This window comes from Euleptes europaea, chromosome 11 (assembly GCF_029931775.1).
Source record: "Euleptes europaea isolate rEulEur1 chromosome 11, rEulEur1.hap1, whole genome shotgun sequence".
Taxonomy (NCBI): Eukaryota; Metazoa; Chordata; class Lepidosauria; order Squamata; family Sphaerodactylidae; genus Euleptes; species Euleptes europaea.
In genome coordinates this window covers 67,801,217-67,817,922 of record NC_079322.1, presented here as the reverse complement: position 1 = coordinate 67,817,922, position 16,706 = coordinate 67,801,217, and the positions used below count along the sequence as shown (strand labels likewise).

Below are 16,706 nucleotides of genomic sequence, written 5' to 3'. Positions count from 1 at the left end.
GAGCCAGTGCTTTAATGGGATGCTATTTACTTCCATGTCATGGGAAGCTTTGCCAGCCCATTTCCACACATTATGCCTCTTTTAAAGGGACATTTTTTCTCCAGGCCTTTTGGCAATCTTAGGCCATTTATGCATGGTTGTTTTACCTGAGGGTCATTGCTCGCTGGACCCACACCTTCCTGTTGGGAATCTATGCACCAGCAATCTCCAAGCTCAAATCAAGTCCCCGCCCCTTCAGATGCTGCTTTGCAATCGGCTTACTTTGTAGTGCTTGCTGTGAGAGAACACCCCCCCCAAACCCAATTGCCAAATAAAGCATTTTAAGAAGGAAAAACAATAAAAAGGAGCACTCTGAAATAGGGGGGAGAAACCCAACCCTCATTTTTAAAAAGCCTTCTGCTCAGAAACAGCTCCCTGGAAGCAGGAAGCATTTGAATCCCTGTTTACACACTGCTTTGTAATTGGTGGCATGCTTTCTGTGGTAGAAACTAAGCTTGAGTGTCCCGCGCTTTGTATTATGCATGGGATTTTCCCCAGGCTGAGCTCAGGGGAGAGGTAAGAATTGGGTTAACAGAGGGACGGAAAGGTCTGGGATTTGTGAGGGCTGGCGGTGAGGTCAACTCTAATGGACGGAAAACTCATGCATAACTCCAAGGAACAACCAAGACAGATGGAGGCGAATGTGAAAGTACCCATGCATAAACCACCTTAGTGAAGAATAGGCAAAGCAGTTTTCCCACACATCCCCATAGACTGAAAAATAGAGCATTGTAGCTCCTGGCTGAAGAGGTTTTGCAGCTACCACTCTGTCACGGAAGCATTGCTAGAACTATGGCTGAACCAGCTGTGCTTGGGACGCCAATTATGCTTGTAGGTCACTAGGCTGGTGGGACCCTGGTGATCAGCATCAGTGCGGCATTTTACTGTCTTGGAAAAGCATCACCATTTCGTTCTGCTGGATGCAGAAATTGGGTATCCACCCTCTGATGTGGTAGCTTAAGCCATTTTATTTAGGTTGTCTCAAGAGATCTATGGCCTGGTTAGGCCTTGTCAGATCTCAGAATCTAAGTAGGGTCAGCTCTGGATAGGAGACCACCAAGGGAGTCCAGGGTTGCTATGCAGAGGCAGACAATGGCAAAACACCTGTGAATGTCTCTTGCCTTGAAAACCCCATGAGGCCGCCATAAATCAGCGGCAACTCAACGGCCAAAAAAAGGGGGTGTGTCTATATTTTCTGCAGCTGTTCAACCTCTCCTCTGTATTGAAAAGTGCCTTTCTCAGACACTACTGAAACCATCCCCCTCCCTAGTATTTCATCTTTATTTCTTCATGCCATGGTTGGGTACAATTCTTTACCCTTCTCTCCTATATTCCTGTGCTTCGTTTTGTTTCCAGATTTTTACAAAGGGCCCTCGAAACAGAATTTGGTGCATGCAGTAAATGCTAATAAAATACAATTTATGAAGAAAGGTTTAAAGCATGTTCCACTGGGTGAAGAAACCCCCCCTCAAAAGCTCTATGACTAAACCAGAATGTTCCTTTCTTCCGAAATAGTAGACTTGACAAGCAAACAACTTGAAATCCCAGACATATTTTCTTGTTGCTTATTCTAGATTGCATTTTTATGTTTCCACAATCCTCCAAATCTATCATTGTATCACTTAAAGAGTTCTGGTATGTTTTGATACTATTTTAGCTGTATGCAGTTTTGGATGTTGTTTGATCATATTTGTCTGACATATGATGGATCGTATTTTGGATAATTGGAGGTAAGGCAACATGGTATAGCCCCATCTCATCAGACCTCAGAAGCTAAGAAGGGTCAGTACTTGGAAGGGTGACCACCAAGGAAAACTCTGCAGAGGAAGGCAATAGCAAACCACCTATGCTTCTCACTTGCCTTAAAAGCCCCTTGTTGAGGTCACCACAAGTCAGCTGCGACCTGACATCAATTGCACACAAATTTTGGATAGGCAGTCCCATAATTTGTTTCATTGAGCATTCCTTTACAGGGTATTTTCTGTTCCACTGATATTTGCTGTTTCTCTGTTTGGCTTGTGACCCAAGTCCTGTCCCTGCCACGGATTGGAGAGGGGCTGTGGCTCAGTGGTAGAGCATCTGCTTGGCATGCAGAAGGTCCCAGGTTCAATCCCCGGCATCTCCAGTGAAAGGGACTAGGCAAGTAGGTGATGTGAAAGACCTCTGCCTGAGACTCTGGAGAGCCGCTGCCGGTATGAGTAGACAATATTGACTTTGATGCACCAAGGGTCTGATTCAGTATAAGGCAGCTTCATGTGATTTATTGTGTGAGGCCATGGGCTAAGTCTCCAGTCTTAGATTTCTATTTGTAATTTGGGAATAACAGAAACCAAAGGCACTGAACTGTCCAGAGGTCAAGCCCAGTAAAGATGGCAAAGTACTGTGCATATTAGAAGTGCAACTGAAATAATTAATTCCAGGGATACAGACATTCTGCAGTAACAGAGAAACACAGGTCCATTTGATGTATGACATGAACAAAGATGTGTATATTTTACATACAAAAATCAATAAAATTCTGTGCTAGTAACAGCTGAACTCTGCAACTAATTTATATATTTAAACAAATAAGCATATATTTACTAAAATATTTTGCCCTTTTTTTGTTTTGCTGCTGTAGGTTATGGGAAGTGTCAAGTGGGAAGCCAATATGGCATAGCGAGTCAGAGATGGGGCTCAACTAGATGGGATGGTAACCATTTTGAGACTGCCGTTTTCTTTCAAAAATGCCACGGAGGCCCAATCCTGAAAGCCTTCCCTGATGGTACGCTGGATTTATGGTGACCCAGGCAGTTTTTCCTTGGCTGAGCAGGCTTGTAAATGGCACAGGATGGGGGCGGGGAGACAGGTCCCAGTGGCAGTGGAGGTGATGGGCAGGGCTTGCTGGGTGATAAGGAAGCAGCCAGGAGACAGGGATGCCCTCACATCTCGTTGAGCCCTAAGACGAGGGAGTCTGGAGAGCTGAAATCTCCCAGTCAGCCACTAGATAATCTTGGGCCAATCATTCTTTCAGCCTAACCTACCACACAGGGTCGTTGTGGGGATAAAATGTGGGCAGCGTGGTGTAGTGGTTAAGAGCAGTGGACTCTGGAGAACTGGGTTTGATTCCCCACTTCGCCACATGAGCGGCAGACGCTAATCTGGTGAACTGGGTTTGTATCCCCACTCCTACACATGAAGCCTGCTGGATGACCTTGGGCTAGTCTCTCTCAGCCCCACCTACCTCACAAGGGTATCAGTTGTGGGGAGGGGGAGGGAAGGTGATTGTAAGCCAGTTTGATTCTTCCTTAACTGGTAGAGAAAGTCGGCATATAAAAACCAATTCTTCTTCTTTTAGGAAGGATGGATGAAAATGAGACAGATGAAACGACAGAAGAATTGTCCTCTAAGCAGTGCAATTCCGACTACAGATTTTTGCTTCTGAGACTTCACCAGTTTTAAAAGTGGCCTTACACTTTCACCTCCATGGTCCTTGCCTGACTGGGACCCATGCCCAGCAAGTCTGCTCAGGAAGTAGCAAACATGGCCCAGGATATGACCTGGCATGCATTGGTAGCATGATGTGATATCACTGTATCACTACAATAAGGCCAAAGTTTGGGTTTAGCTAAATCCAGGCAGGGAAGGGGGATCCTAGGCAGACATAATCCAGAAAAACAATCCGGAGTCTGAAACAGCAGGTAAAGTGGACCTCTGGAAGAAAGATCCAGTAAATCCAGATTATTTTCAGACTGAGTCACTGATCTCTAAACCAAAGGCAACCAATGCAAATTCATTAAAGATGTATGTCCTGGGGATGAATCTTGGTATTAAAACAAATACTAGAGCTCAGCTTTTTGAAAAAAGGTATTTTGCATTGCGCTGGGCCATCCCCATGTCCCGACATGTAGACAAAACAGAATATAAACTATACATTTTAGAAAATATCACATCGACTGAGCTATACACAAAAATCCATTGTCTAGTCTTTAGCTGGCTCCCACATGGCTTATATCACCGAGGTTTCTGTCTGAAGAGAAAACTGCGTTGCTGAATTACGATGCAATTGTGAAATGCTTTCTGAGCCATTTCTAGAAATGGAAGAACTGTGAAGTTTGTAATCTCGACCCATTCTTTGATTCAAACACCAACTCCGCCATTTTCTTTTCAGTTCAGCTTGTACCTAAATGTAAACAAAGCAAACAGGCAGGGAGATTATTAGTGTCGTGTTTGTAGCATGAAAAGTGTGCTCCGTTGGTAAAAAAAATAAAACCAAAGACTCTGGGAAGAACCGATAGCACTGGCGTCTTTATACCATGACAGTAATATTGTCTAAGGGCACTTTCACGCATGCCGAATAATGCACTTTCGATCCACTTTCAGTGCACTTTGCAGCTGGATTTTACTGTGTGAAATGGCAAAATCCACTTGCAAACAATTGTTAACGTGCATTGAAAGTGGATTGAAAGTATGACATATGAAAGTGCCTTAATCGTTCCTTTTGTGGAGGAACTATTGAGACATATGATATCGATAGGGGATCTGACCTCTGAGCCTGTTCTAGAACAGCCGCCACTGTGCCGGTGACCTGCTGAGAATCCCTAGCCCTTTCCCGTATTACCTAGTGTCATGCAAGGGCATCAGCCAACAGAGTTCCATGGAAATGGATGGGGAATTCCTATGGCTTGCTTCTTCAGCTGCAGTAGCAAAAGACTCGCACATATATCAAATAAGATGGAGGAAAAGATTAACAGGGAAGGCTCCCGAAGAATGACAAGCAATCCCCTATCACCTCCATTCCTAGAACCTCCCTACTTAGAATTAGTAAAGTACTTCAAGAGCAGTAAAATACTTCAAGAGCAGTTCTGAGAATACCCAATAGTTGCTGGAATCACGCTGTGAGCATTTTGTAATCAATGGTGCCAAACGTTGCAGAATTAGGTCAATAGGGTGCAACTATGCTTATTAATATCTAGGCAGGGATTTTTGACAAGGGCTACAAATGCGACAACCTTCATCAAAAAGGTGGGCTGCCTGCATCCGTACTGATTTGGTCAGTGTCCTGGGTAGCTTTGGGTTGGTCAAACACATGATATATCAAACAACACCCCTCACATGAACACATGAAGCTGCCTTATACTGAATCAGACCCTTGGGCCATCAAAGTCAGTATTGTCTACTCAAACCAGCAGCAGCTCTCCAGGGTCTCAGGCAGAGGTCTTTCGCATCACCTATTCACCTAGTCCCTTTAATTGGAGGTGCCAGGGATTGAACCTGGGACCTTCTGCATGCCAAGCAGATGCTCTACCACTGAACCACAGCCCCTCCTCTCGCTTTTATTGCTTCTGTTAGTAATTATCACAAGGTGGTAAATATAAACTTACTTCACTGTTCAGAAAACAATACAGGACAGCGACGACTAGGCCCTGTAAATACAAAATAGGAATGAGTGAAAACATAACAATAAACAGTATTAGTAAAAAAAAAAAAAATTGAACATGAGAAGGCTTACAAGTTACCTGAAATGATCCCAGACATAACTCGAAAATGATTTGATAGTTATGGGAAATGGGGATAGGAAAGACCGCAAACACCATGTAGTGAACTCCAAAAAGCGGGATAAGCAGCAACGTTGATTTTGCGAGTCTCCTGGAAAACAACCCGGAAGTATCAGAGCTCAGCTGAGCTCCTGTTGACCTCTGTTTGCAAAAACAGGCCCAGATGTAACCACAAAGCTTCACTCACTTGTACTGGGACTGTTCATTGCCTCCAACATCTGGTGATCTCAGTTTCTGTAGTAAAATTCTGATAATGCTAATGAAGAGTATAAAATTTACCTACAAAAAAAAGCAGCATTGTCTATTAGTAATTTCGTTTACTCCCCTTACTAAACCATCCACCAGCCAAGCTACAGCATGCTCTGCTTTTAAAGAAAAAACTTCTTATGGTATGAAAAGCAAGATTTGAACCCAGTAGCACCTCGGAGACAAACAAGATTTTCAGGGTATAGACCCGGAAATTATGCTATTGGGACTAATATCACCAACTACTGAGAAAGATACAATAGAACTATTCTACTATATGACAACAGCTGCCAGAGTTGTATCTGCGACAAAGTGGAAACAAGAAGAAACCCCAAAAATAGATACTTGGCAAGAGAAAGTGGCTGAATACGCAGTGATGGCCAAATTGACACATTTGCTGAACAAAAGACAAATGAAGAATGGCAAAGAAAATGGAAAGCTTACTATGAATACGTAAAATTGTAATGTTTAAAAATAGCAAACAACTCAATAGTTTAGTAACAATCTAACAGTATAGTATGATATTATAGCTACCATATTTAAGCGATATATAAATGACTAGTAAACTAATAAAATATGTAAACTAATAAAATATGTAAACAAGTAGCACAGTAACATAAAATTATAAGCCAAAATAATTAAGAAGTTCCCTTTCTCAAGTATTCAATGTAGGTGATACAATGAAAGGTTTTTTGGCTACCGACGAGTACTAACAAGTATATCTACAAACACAGATCTATAGTGAGGATAACCTAGAATAAATACTAACAGACATAAGATTCAGAGCTGAATGAGGCACAGTTGATTTTATGTTAGGTTTTTATGTCAGATTTTGTATTTATGTTATGTGTTACGTGTTATTTTATTGTTTGTATAACCTTATAAAGGTAAAGGTAAAGATCCCCTGTGCAAGCACCTGACCCATGGGGTGACGTCACATCCCGACGTTTCCAAGGCAGACTTTGTTTACGGGGTGGTTTGCCAGTGCCTTCCCGTCATCTTCCCTTTACCCCCAGCAAGCTGGGTACTCATTTCACCGACCTCGGAAGGATGGAAGGCTGAGTCAACCTTACCTTATAAGTTCAAATTTAAAAAAAAATTCAGGGTATAAGCTTTCAAGAGTCAAAGCTCCTTCAGCCCTTGAATCTAGCTCTTCTACTGTGGACCAACACAGCTACCCTCTGAAACTATTCTTATGGTATTTATGATAGTAAACATTTTGATAAGTAACAAGGTAAAAACTCAACTTCCTTAGCCTAATACATGCTCAGTTTTTATTCATAAAGAATCTCATAACATCAGCTGATCGTCGTCTCATGGTGCAGAGCCCACTGATGCACCTCTATGCTGGAAAGCATTTCTCCCTTGCAAGGCTGATTCCTGGTAAGTTTTTAGGAAGCTTGTTGAAACATTTTTATTCCACCAGACATTTGAAAGCATGGAAGAGATATTGTATGATGCTCTCCTGAACCACTACATCTACATTTTTATTAATTATATTTTTTGGGGGGGTTACGTTTCACTTTTTCCATTACAACAATGCTGCTGCTCTAATTCTAGAGACGGACATAGATAAATTATGGATAATTTCTAAATAGAAGAACAAGGAGATATTAGGTTATTGCAGCACCAGAGGAGCTTAAAGAAGGGTAAAACCATCAAGTGTTTTGATAAGAATATGGTGTAATTTATATTAAACATTCCAAGGAGATGAACGAAGAGGTATTCAAATTTTTAAATGATCTCTAACAAGTCAGTAGAGTTTAATCTTGCTTGTTATTTACAATAAGACTTTGGAGAGTTCTCATAGGTCAGGAGGGTGGACTACGTCGAGGCAGCAACCACCATAACCAGCATTTAGGAATGGGTTTTATAACTCTTGTTGTTACAGAATTGTTTAATTATCATGGCTTTGTATTGATTTTGAATCTATTGTAAGCCACCTTGGGGATCAAAAAGTCAGGGTAACAACATAAGAAAGAAATTAATAGTTTGTAACAACAGAAATGTCAAAGCCCTGTGAGGTTTTCAGCTCACAATTTTGCCAAACCAAAATGGCATGTTCGTGGAAACTTAAGAACAAGGAATAAGAAAAGAGGATGCTGGTAGATCGCATTGGTGCCAAGCTCTGGTAGTGCTTCCAGAGAACAGCCTGGTCCAGGACATCTCCAATTAAAAAGATCAGGGGAGGCTATAAGATGTGGACAGCACGAAGTGTCGAAGCTTGCCAACAAGGTGCCTGAGGCCAAAATGCTATTAGGAAATGTTTCTAACATGCTGATGCAGAGAGATGTTTGCAGCGTCAGATGTAAATAACTCAGCATGTTGTGGTGGTTAGAATGTCAGACTAGAAGTTGGGACATCTAGGTACTAGGGTTGCCTGGTTCCCGCCCCCCCGGCCACCAGTGGGAGGGGGGTAGGGTTGCCAGCTCCAGGTTGGGGTACTCCTGGAGATTTGGGGGGGGGGTGGAGCCTAGGGAGGACAGGGACCTCAGTAGGGTACAATGCTATAAAGTCTACCCTGCAACACATCCATTTTCTCCAGGGGAACTGATCTCTGTAGTTTGGAAATGAGCTGTAATTCCAGGGGATCCCCCAGTCCCACCTGTCGAGGCTGGCGTCCCTACTGGGTTCAAATGCCCAATCAGCCATCATGGTCACTGAGAGACCTTGGGCTAGTCACTCTGTCTCAGCCTGATCTATCTCACATGATGGTCGTGAGGACAAAATGCAGGGGAAACCCATGTATGCCGCTCTTAGCTCCCTGGAAGAAAGGTGGAATAAAAATGGATTGACCATTTCATAGTATTACCAAAGAACTAAGTGGCCATATAAATACAACCTCACAATGAGTCATTCATAATCCAGTTGAAAATAGAGGCAGAATTGATGTTTACTTGTGCGACTGGTATTCTGGCCATCAAATTTTATGGACACCAGTTTCCTGACAAAAATTGCCACCCATGAGTGGCTGAGGAAAACTTACAGGTGGCCACAAATTTTTCCCTACTGGGGGTAAAAGCAACTTGGGATTGGTGATTTTTATGAGAAAAGAGCACAAAGGGAAAGAGTTAAGTAACTCTCTCTTTAAACAACAATCCCCCCACCTCACTGTTGCATTTTGTTAAAAAAAATTAGTCAGGAAAAATCACATCTAATTCTGCCCCAACTACAGAAAAGTTTTATTATGAAGTGATAATGAACTAGCAGTTAACACTTTTTGGCAATTTTGCCTAGTTCTCACTAGCTAACATATGAAGGGAGTTACACAACAATTAATTTGGATACAGTGATAACTTTTGTGGATGGTATCGCTTACAGTAAAACGCTTGTTAAATCGTTAAGTTAATTAACTTACATGTGCTTCTTTAGTACATGGTGATTGTGCATTGCTATCTCACATGTTTCTCACTAGCAGCAGGTGGTGTGGTAAGTCAATGTGTGAACTGCGCCGCTTTAGTCTGTACATAGAATAGCTTTTCAAAAAAAAAACCCTCTCATTTTGTGGGAATTTTAAAATGTATTTTGTTGTTTTAATGTGTCATTCTTTTAAACTGATATTATACTGTCAGCCGCCTTGAGGCAAATTCATAAATGAAGTTACTAAATAATGAATGAAAACAATATACTTTGCCTAGATTAATGGAAGCATGCAGACAGGGTGTAGACGTAATAAGCCGAGAACTACTGTGCAAAGCTGAAGCATGAAAATAATTCATACGCAATGTTGAATTTACTTACTAAAATGGAAATTAGGATTGGTAATTTTATAACCCACCAAGGACCACTGTGCTCGTTGGTATCCCAGCAGCTATAAGAAACGGGGGGAAATAAAACATGTTACTCCTCAATTGTCCTGAAAGGGTCTATAATAAATAAACACTTGAGACAAACATTAAGGCACTGTCCTACAGTTCATTTAAGAGAATACATTAAAGTCTAGGGAAAATGAGGGGAAAAAAGATCAGGAAATGATAAAATTAAACTAGCAACACTAGAAAGATACAGCCACAGTTTTAGCATTTTTACTGGTGAAAGGAAGGGTTCTACTGGAATGTCTGGCAGGTATGACCTTGAGGTCACGGTGTCTGCACCAGCATCAGAAACTCCAGGCACTGATGTTTGTTCACATGAAGACCCTTCTCACACAATTTCAAGCAAGTGACTATCTGGTGGAGGTAGGGATGCCAGGCAGCCAATATAAGGGCTGTGGACAGGGATTTGGGGGGTGGGCGACACCGACTGCAGCATCGCATCACTTCTGGTAAAGTGACATGGGTAGCTCTAGGAATCACTGGAAACTATGGTTTTACCAGCGATTCCTAGAGGTACACTGCTCATGGCAGCGGGCAACAGGAGTGGAGGATGGGGAATTCCCCACCCTGACAGGGGGTAACCCTAGGTGGAGGGGAGGTGTGGATTGCACCTGTTTCAACATTTCTGTCACTAAGCTACGACTTTTCCCATAGTTACAGCTGAGTAGGACATAGTTTTTGTCTATAGTACAATGTTCAATATAGGGCAACCGATATTAACTGCTGAAAGGTTATGGTTCAGTTACCTGTCATTCTCTCTTCCCAACCTCAGTGCTCCAGAAAGTGGTTTCATATACAATTTTATGTTTCAAATAATGCTAACATTCTAAGAGTTGGTGACTTTGGGCAGAGGACAAGTGCAAAAATGTCCTGTAATAGCAAAATTTTGAAATTTGCTCCTTGTTTGGTACTTACCCAGTGTCCTCTAAATAGATCCTAGATATTATCCACATGATTATGAACACTGTAGGGATTCCTGGGGGGGTGGGAGACAGAATGGGAAAAGGAGAGCCATGTGGAATTATGATTGTGTAATGTAACAGATTAACAATGCAAAACACATTGTAGTGTATGCGAACTAACTGCAAAGCGTGGCAGATCAGCCTAAGATAAAGCACACAATTTTCAGTCACGTTGTTTGGCACAATGGCCTTTCTCCAGCAAAGGTTCCTTCCTAAGCATGGGAGGGAGTCAGCTGAGGGAGGGAGACGCAGGACAGATCTGTTAGATTAAGCATCTTTTCCTTGCCCGTTGCTTCTCCTCTTCCAATGGTTCCTTAGCCATGCCACTTTTTAAGATAGTCAACAGAGACTGCATTCTTAGATCAAGATCTCTGCTGAATGTCATCTGGTTTGCCTAACAGTATACCACAGTAAAACCATAGCAGTCTTTCTTCATCGATTGCTAACAGATATGCTCTGTTAAGAAACAGGGAAGATTGTTGGCTCCCTCTCATTATACAGTCGATTTTGGATGTGTATATACAGGTTGAGTATCCCTTATCCGGACTGCTTGGGACCAGAAGTGTTCGGTATTTAAGATCTTTCCGTATTTGGAAATATTTGCACATGCATCATGAAAGATCTTGGGGATGGGACCCAAGTCCAAACACGAAATTCACTTATGTTTAACATACACTTTATACACATAGCCTGAATGTAATTTTAAACAACATTTTAAATAATTTTGTGTACACTGAACCATCAGAAAACAAACTGGCGTGCTGCTGAGGGCCTGTAATGCCTGCATGCTGGCTCAAAAAGTCTGGTTTTCGGGTCAGTCCGGATATCCGATGTCCAGATAAGGGATACTCAACCTGTAGTAGTAAAGAACTGACAGCAGAAGGATGCTGTTGTCTGCGAAAACATACAGGAAGGAGTGGATACAATGCCAAACATAATTTTCTGGGATAGGAGAGGAAGATTCTGCAGCATTCCTTCCTTCACTAGACTTCATGTCCCTCCACCTCAGTTTCCTATACCATGACAGTCTTGCCTCTTCATTGGAACCAACAGCAGCTACAGTGAACACATGAATCTCCTTTATGTGAAGATAGACTATTGATCTATCTAGGGCTGGATTAAGTCATACCGAGGCGCTAAGGCTATGTCAACTTTAAGAAGCCTCACAGCATTACCAATTTTTGGGGTAATTTAGTTGTTTTAGAGGTTTTTTAAGGCCCTAAGGCATCGCTCACTTAGCTTGTGCATAAATATCTCTGGGTCTAATCTTATCCAGTACTGTGTCTGCTAACTGGCAGTTTCATACCTGCCCTACAATGGGAGATCCTTTAACTGGAGGTGCCAAGGATTGCATCCGGGACCTTCTGCATGCTAAAGCATGTGTTCTACCACTGAGCTACAGGCCCTCTCCACTACCCCAATCCCACATAAGTACTCAACTTGCACGAAGACTCCTATTCCTAGAACTATGTGCCCACGAATCCTCCAGGAGTCCTGTGCCCCTTCAGGAAGCTGGCCCAACAACCTGAACACCTAGGCCAACAGTCCATAAGTTGTAATTCAACAAGCAAAATGTCACCCACCAGGAAATCCACCAGGGATGTAATTCATTTTCTGGCTTTCTACCTCCCAAGACTGCAAAACAGCACCCTGGTAGGCCATAATACATGACAGTTGTTTGCTAGGATAACGAGGACCCCAAATAATGCACAGTTGGGTACAGAGAGAAAAAGAAACATGTATTGGATCTTCTTACCCCATCCAATAAGGAGATAGATGGTGAAGTGTCTGATTGGAGAGAATATGACCATGAGGAGGATGTGGAGATAAAGTCCTTCAACTAAGAGCCAATAAAAGTTGGCCATTACACAGTACTGGAAAAATATCAAGCTAGCCTTGCAGCCGATCTGGAAAGTTACAAACCACATATGAAACATTTTTGCAAAAGCAATCACCATAACACAGTAAATGGCTTCCTTTGTTGAAAACTAATTTTTGATCGATATAAACTCTGACATGAGAGGCTTCTTCTTTCATGAACTTTTCTATTGGTAGCCTATTTTTTGGTCCCGATTCAAAATATAACTTTTAAAAAAAGAGTAAATGAAATCTAAGGGCAAGTGCTTCTCAGATTCCATTTAGAATGATGAATTCGGTATGGTCTCTTAAAGCTGTGGCATATTATATTGTTGTTTTATGCCTGTCTCCCACATATCCTGTGCTCCTTTTAAGGCAAATATAATCCATGCGAAAAAACAAACAAACAGTAAACATGCCACCATCAATGAGGTTAGGCAGATAATATTCAGGACCACCAATTAACCTGGAGTAATTCAGTTTATAGAACATGCTGTCATATTTTAAAGCTAGCTTATTCCAGAGCTGTTGCACCAGCAGCAAAAATAACTCTAAGGAACGCACCATTCTGAATGTTCGTCCTGATTGTTATGTAACTAAACAAGGAATAGCTCCTCAGTGCAGGTCTGGCGTTTCCTGGACAAGACTGCAGCATGGTGGTTTATACCAGTTTATCTAAAGTGATACCAGCAGTAGGGATAAAAATTGCAGTCAGAGAACAAGCAAAACTCCTTTCTAAATTAGCTGGGGGTGGGGAGTCGCTCCTTTCTAAATTAATCAGCTGGAATCTAAAAGGTTCCTCAAATTGCTGTCACGGGGCTTATTCGTGGGAAATTGATCAGGCAATCAAATTTAATTAAGGGAAGGATTTAGGAAAGGACTGGAATAGCATGCTTTTCCTCCGTGCAGAAATGTTGGGTTTTATTGGTTCTACTGATCAAAGGAAGAGCATGAATGTCCAAGAAACAATATTTACCGTATATACTCGCGTATAAGCCGAGTTTTTCAGCCCAAAAAAAAGGCTGAAAAAGCCGGCCTCGGCTTATACGCGGGTCAATACGGGAGGGGAGGGAGGAGGGAGGAGGGAGGAGGGAGGGAGCAACTTACCGCCGCCATCGCTGCCGGGCCCATGCGGCTTCCCCCAGCCAGGAGCGCCCTGTGAGGGCCTCCTGCGGCCGCTGCAAGGCTGCGCGGCCGCCGCCGGGCGCACCTGGCTCCCCCCGCCCTGGAAGGGCCAGGGGAAGCCGGCAGCCGAGCGCTCCTGCCTCCCCCCGCCCTGGAAGGGCCAGGGGAAGCCGGCAGCCGGGCGCTCCTGCCTCCCCCCGCCCTGGAAGCCTCCTGTGGGGGGCCCGCCGCCGCCACCACCGCCTTCGCCGGGAGCCCTGTCAGGTAAGCCTGCGGGGGGGGAGGGGTTATAAGCCGACCCTCGGCTTATACGCGGGTGCCTAATTTTTCCCCATTTTTGGGGAGAAATTAGGCACCTCGGCTTATACGCGGGTCGGCTTATACATGGGTATATACGGTATGTGATGGTTGAGCAGGTCTTGGACAGCAGATTTGCTCAGAAGTGGCATATTATACAGTAGGTTATTTAATCTCTTAAAACAACAGTCCCCATACATTTGTTTCTTTACACGCACTAGTTTATCTTCCACCTTCTAGATATCTACCCCACTTTATCACTGTATATTTATTGGTGGTGGAAAGGGCTGTCAAGTCACAACTGACTTATGGCAACCCCGTAGGGTTTTCAAGGCAAGAGATGTTCGGAGGTGGTTTGCCATGGCCTGCCTCCGTGTGGGATGAAAGAGTTCTGAGAGAACTGTGACTGGCCCAAGTTCACCCAGCAGGCTTCATGTGGAGGAGTGGGGAATCGAATCCAGTTCACCAGATTAGAGTCTGCCTCTCTTAACCACTACACCAGGCTGGCTCTTCATATATTTATTACAACCATTTAATTCAGGAAGTGCTTTACAATTGTATCAATCTTCCAAATTCTGTAAAATGGGTCATTATTACTTTTATTTTTAAAACGGATTGCTGAGTTGGCAATTTGCCCAATGCCAGAGAATGATAGTGGTGGACCTCAATGACAGTGGTGGAACTCATTCCAATTCAACTCCAAGTCTCTATACCTATCTGGTACACCATCCTCTATTTTAGGCAAGTTCCAGTCATTCTTCCGTGTATTCCCTTTTGTTTCCCATATTCCATTAACTCTGGTTGGCTTGGTGGAATCTTCTTATAGTATCTGTCCCTCTATTTTATCTTGGCATCAACCTTCTCTACCTCCCTGTGAGTCTTCCAAAATCCCTTCTTATGCACTTTGAATTCTGGCTGGTTCTTTTCCTTGGCAGCTCAAGACCTTTGCCAGGTTACCTGCTAGGTCCACCTTATTTGTGCCTCCAGGTCCTATCTCACAAGCAGCATCAGAATTAATGCACCTTGTCTATCATCAATACGATGTTCCACGACCCCCATGCGACAGAGGTGGAGAAATATTTAACAACTGATTTCCTTACCAAAGACGGTTGTTCCTCTGGGCAATGACCTGGGCTGGTGTTGGAATAGAGGACCTCATCCTTGACTAAAACAGAGATTGCTCTTAGAATGAAAGACAGGAACAAATTCAAATGTATGTAGTTCCGAGTGCAGTGAAGTTTCCTACATGTAGAAAGACAGGAATTGTAGTTTTCGAGACAGATGTGCTGTTGAAGATTCTTTTGCTTAATCTATGAGTGTTTCATAGGGCAATTAAGTAATAACGCTGCCATGGTAGCCCTCTTTCAGCATTTCTTCTCTGCATTTAATTGATATGGGGCTGCACAATCTGTGGCCGTGAGTCACCTTTGCAAAACCTGCAGACTCCCTCTCTGCAAAAAAAAAAAATCCCCCTAAATGTTTTATTTAATTTTTTAAACAAAATATTTATACTCTGCCTTTATCTTCACAAACGGAACAGCAATAGCTACAGGACAGAGGCACAGTAAGTGTCCAGCAAATTAAAATACAGAGTTAAAAGCCAGAACATGGAGGTGTGTGTGTGTGTATGTGCCATCAAGTCACAACCGTAGGGTTTTCAAGGCAAGAGATGTTCAGAGGTGGTTTGCCATTGCCTGCCTCCACGTGGGCTGAGAGGGTTCTGAGAGAACCGTGGTAATGGCCCAAGGTCATCCAGCAGGTTTCACGTGCAGGAGTGGGAACTCGAACCCGGTTCACCAGATTAGAGTCCGCAGCTCTTAACCACTACACCATGTTGGCTCATAAAGCCTGTGTGTAAAGTGCCGTCACGTTGCAGCCGACTTATGGCGACCCAATAGGGTTTTCAAGGCAAGAATGTCTCACTGACATTCAGTTTTCTGTGTTCAGGCAATCTCTTTTTCCAGAGAGTCCACCATGCAAGCCCCCACTGGTAGTCCAAAATTGCTGAGCTGAGAGACAGGTGGACCATCTCAACTGCTATCTGTGGGAACTAGATCTTGTCAACCTGAATAGGGCTGCAATCCTAAGAACACGTTCCCAGGAACAAGCCCCAGTTAATAAAACGGACTTCTTTGTAAGCAGACCTGCTTAGGATTGTTTTCTTAAAGCGTCAACATTTTTGGTTCCCGTTTCAGGGTCACAGTGGAAGATCCCCCCATCTTCCTTATGTGCAATAAATCAAGAGAAGAGTAGGAGGAAGAAGAGTTGGTTTTTACATGCCGACTTTCTCTATCACTTAAGGAAGAATCAAACCAGTTTACAATCACCTTCCCTTCCCCTCCCCACAACAGACATCTTGTGAGGTAGGTGAGGCTGAGAGAGAACGAAGAGAACTGTGACTAGCCCTAGGTCACCCAGCTGGCCTCATGTGTAGGAGTGGCGAAACCAACCTGGTTCACCAGATTAGCGTACACCGTTCATGTGGAGAAGTGGGGAATCAAACCCGGTTCTCCAGATTTGAGTCCACCGCTCCAAACCACCACTCTTAACCACTACACCATGCTGGCTACATTACAAGAATAGTGGCACTTAAATTCATGCACCTGGTACATGTAAAGAAGTGGGGGAAACCCACCTGATATACAAATGGAACTAATATGATAAAGAATTTCCCCCAGAGGTTAAAAGGCATGCTTTTCTATGCACTGTCTCTAATCTGACTGGAAGTACTATCCAGGACCAAGATCCTTTCATTCTCAGATATGGTTCACACATGTATGTGTATCACTTTGTTTTCCATCACTTGATGATATATGTGAACCTTCTCC

The 16,706-nt window shown here is 43.1% G+C and overlaps 1 protein-coding gene across 1 annotated transcript in view; it reads right to left on the bottom strand.

Moving 5' to 3' along the window:
* Positions 1 to 3,908: 3,908 nt before the first annotated feature.
* Positions 3,909 to 16,706, bottom strand: part of VIPR2 (vasoactive intestinal peptide receptor 2) — a 67,213-nt gene continuing 54,415 nt past the window's right edge. The window contains exons 6-13 of the mRNA XM_056857122.1: positions 14,979 to 15,120; positions 12,356 to 12,506; positions 10,553 to 10,613; positions 9,564 to 9,633; positions 5,764 to 5,855; positions 5,538 to 5,667; positions 5,403 to 5,444; positions 3,909 to 4,201 (exon numbers count right to left, since the gene is read on the bottom strand). Of these exons, the coding sequence (XP_056713100.1) occupies positions 4,028 to 4,201; positions 5,403 to 5,444; positions 5,538 to 5,667; positions 5,764 to 5,855; positions 9,564 to 9,633; positions 10,553 to 10,613; positions 12,356 to 12,506; positions 14,979 to 15,120 (862 nt within the window). The 3' untranslated portion in view covers positions 3,909 to 4,027. The remainder of the gene's footprint in view (positions 4,202 to 5,402; positions 5,445 to 5,537; positions 5,668 to 5,763; positions 5,856 to 9,563; positions 9,634 to 10,552; positions 10,614 to 12,355; positions 12,507 to 14,978; positions 15,121 to 16,706) is intronic.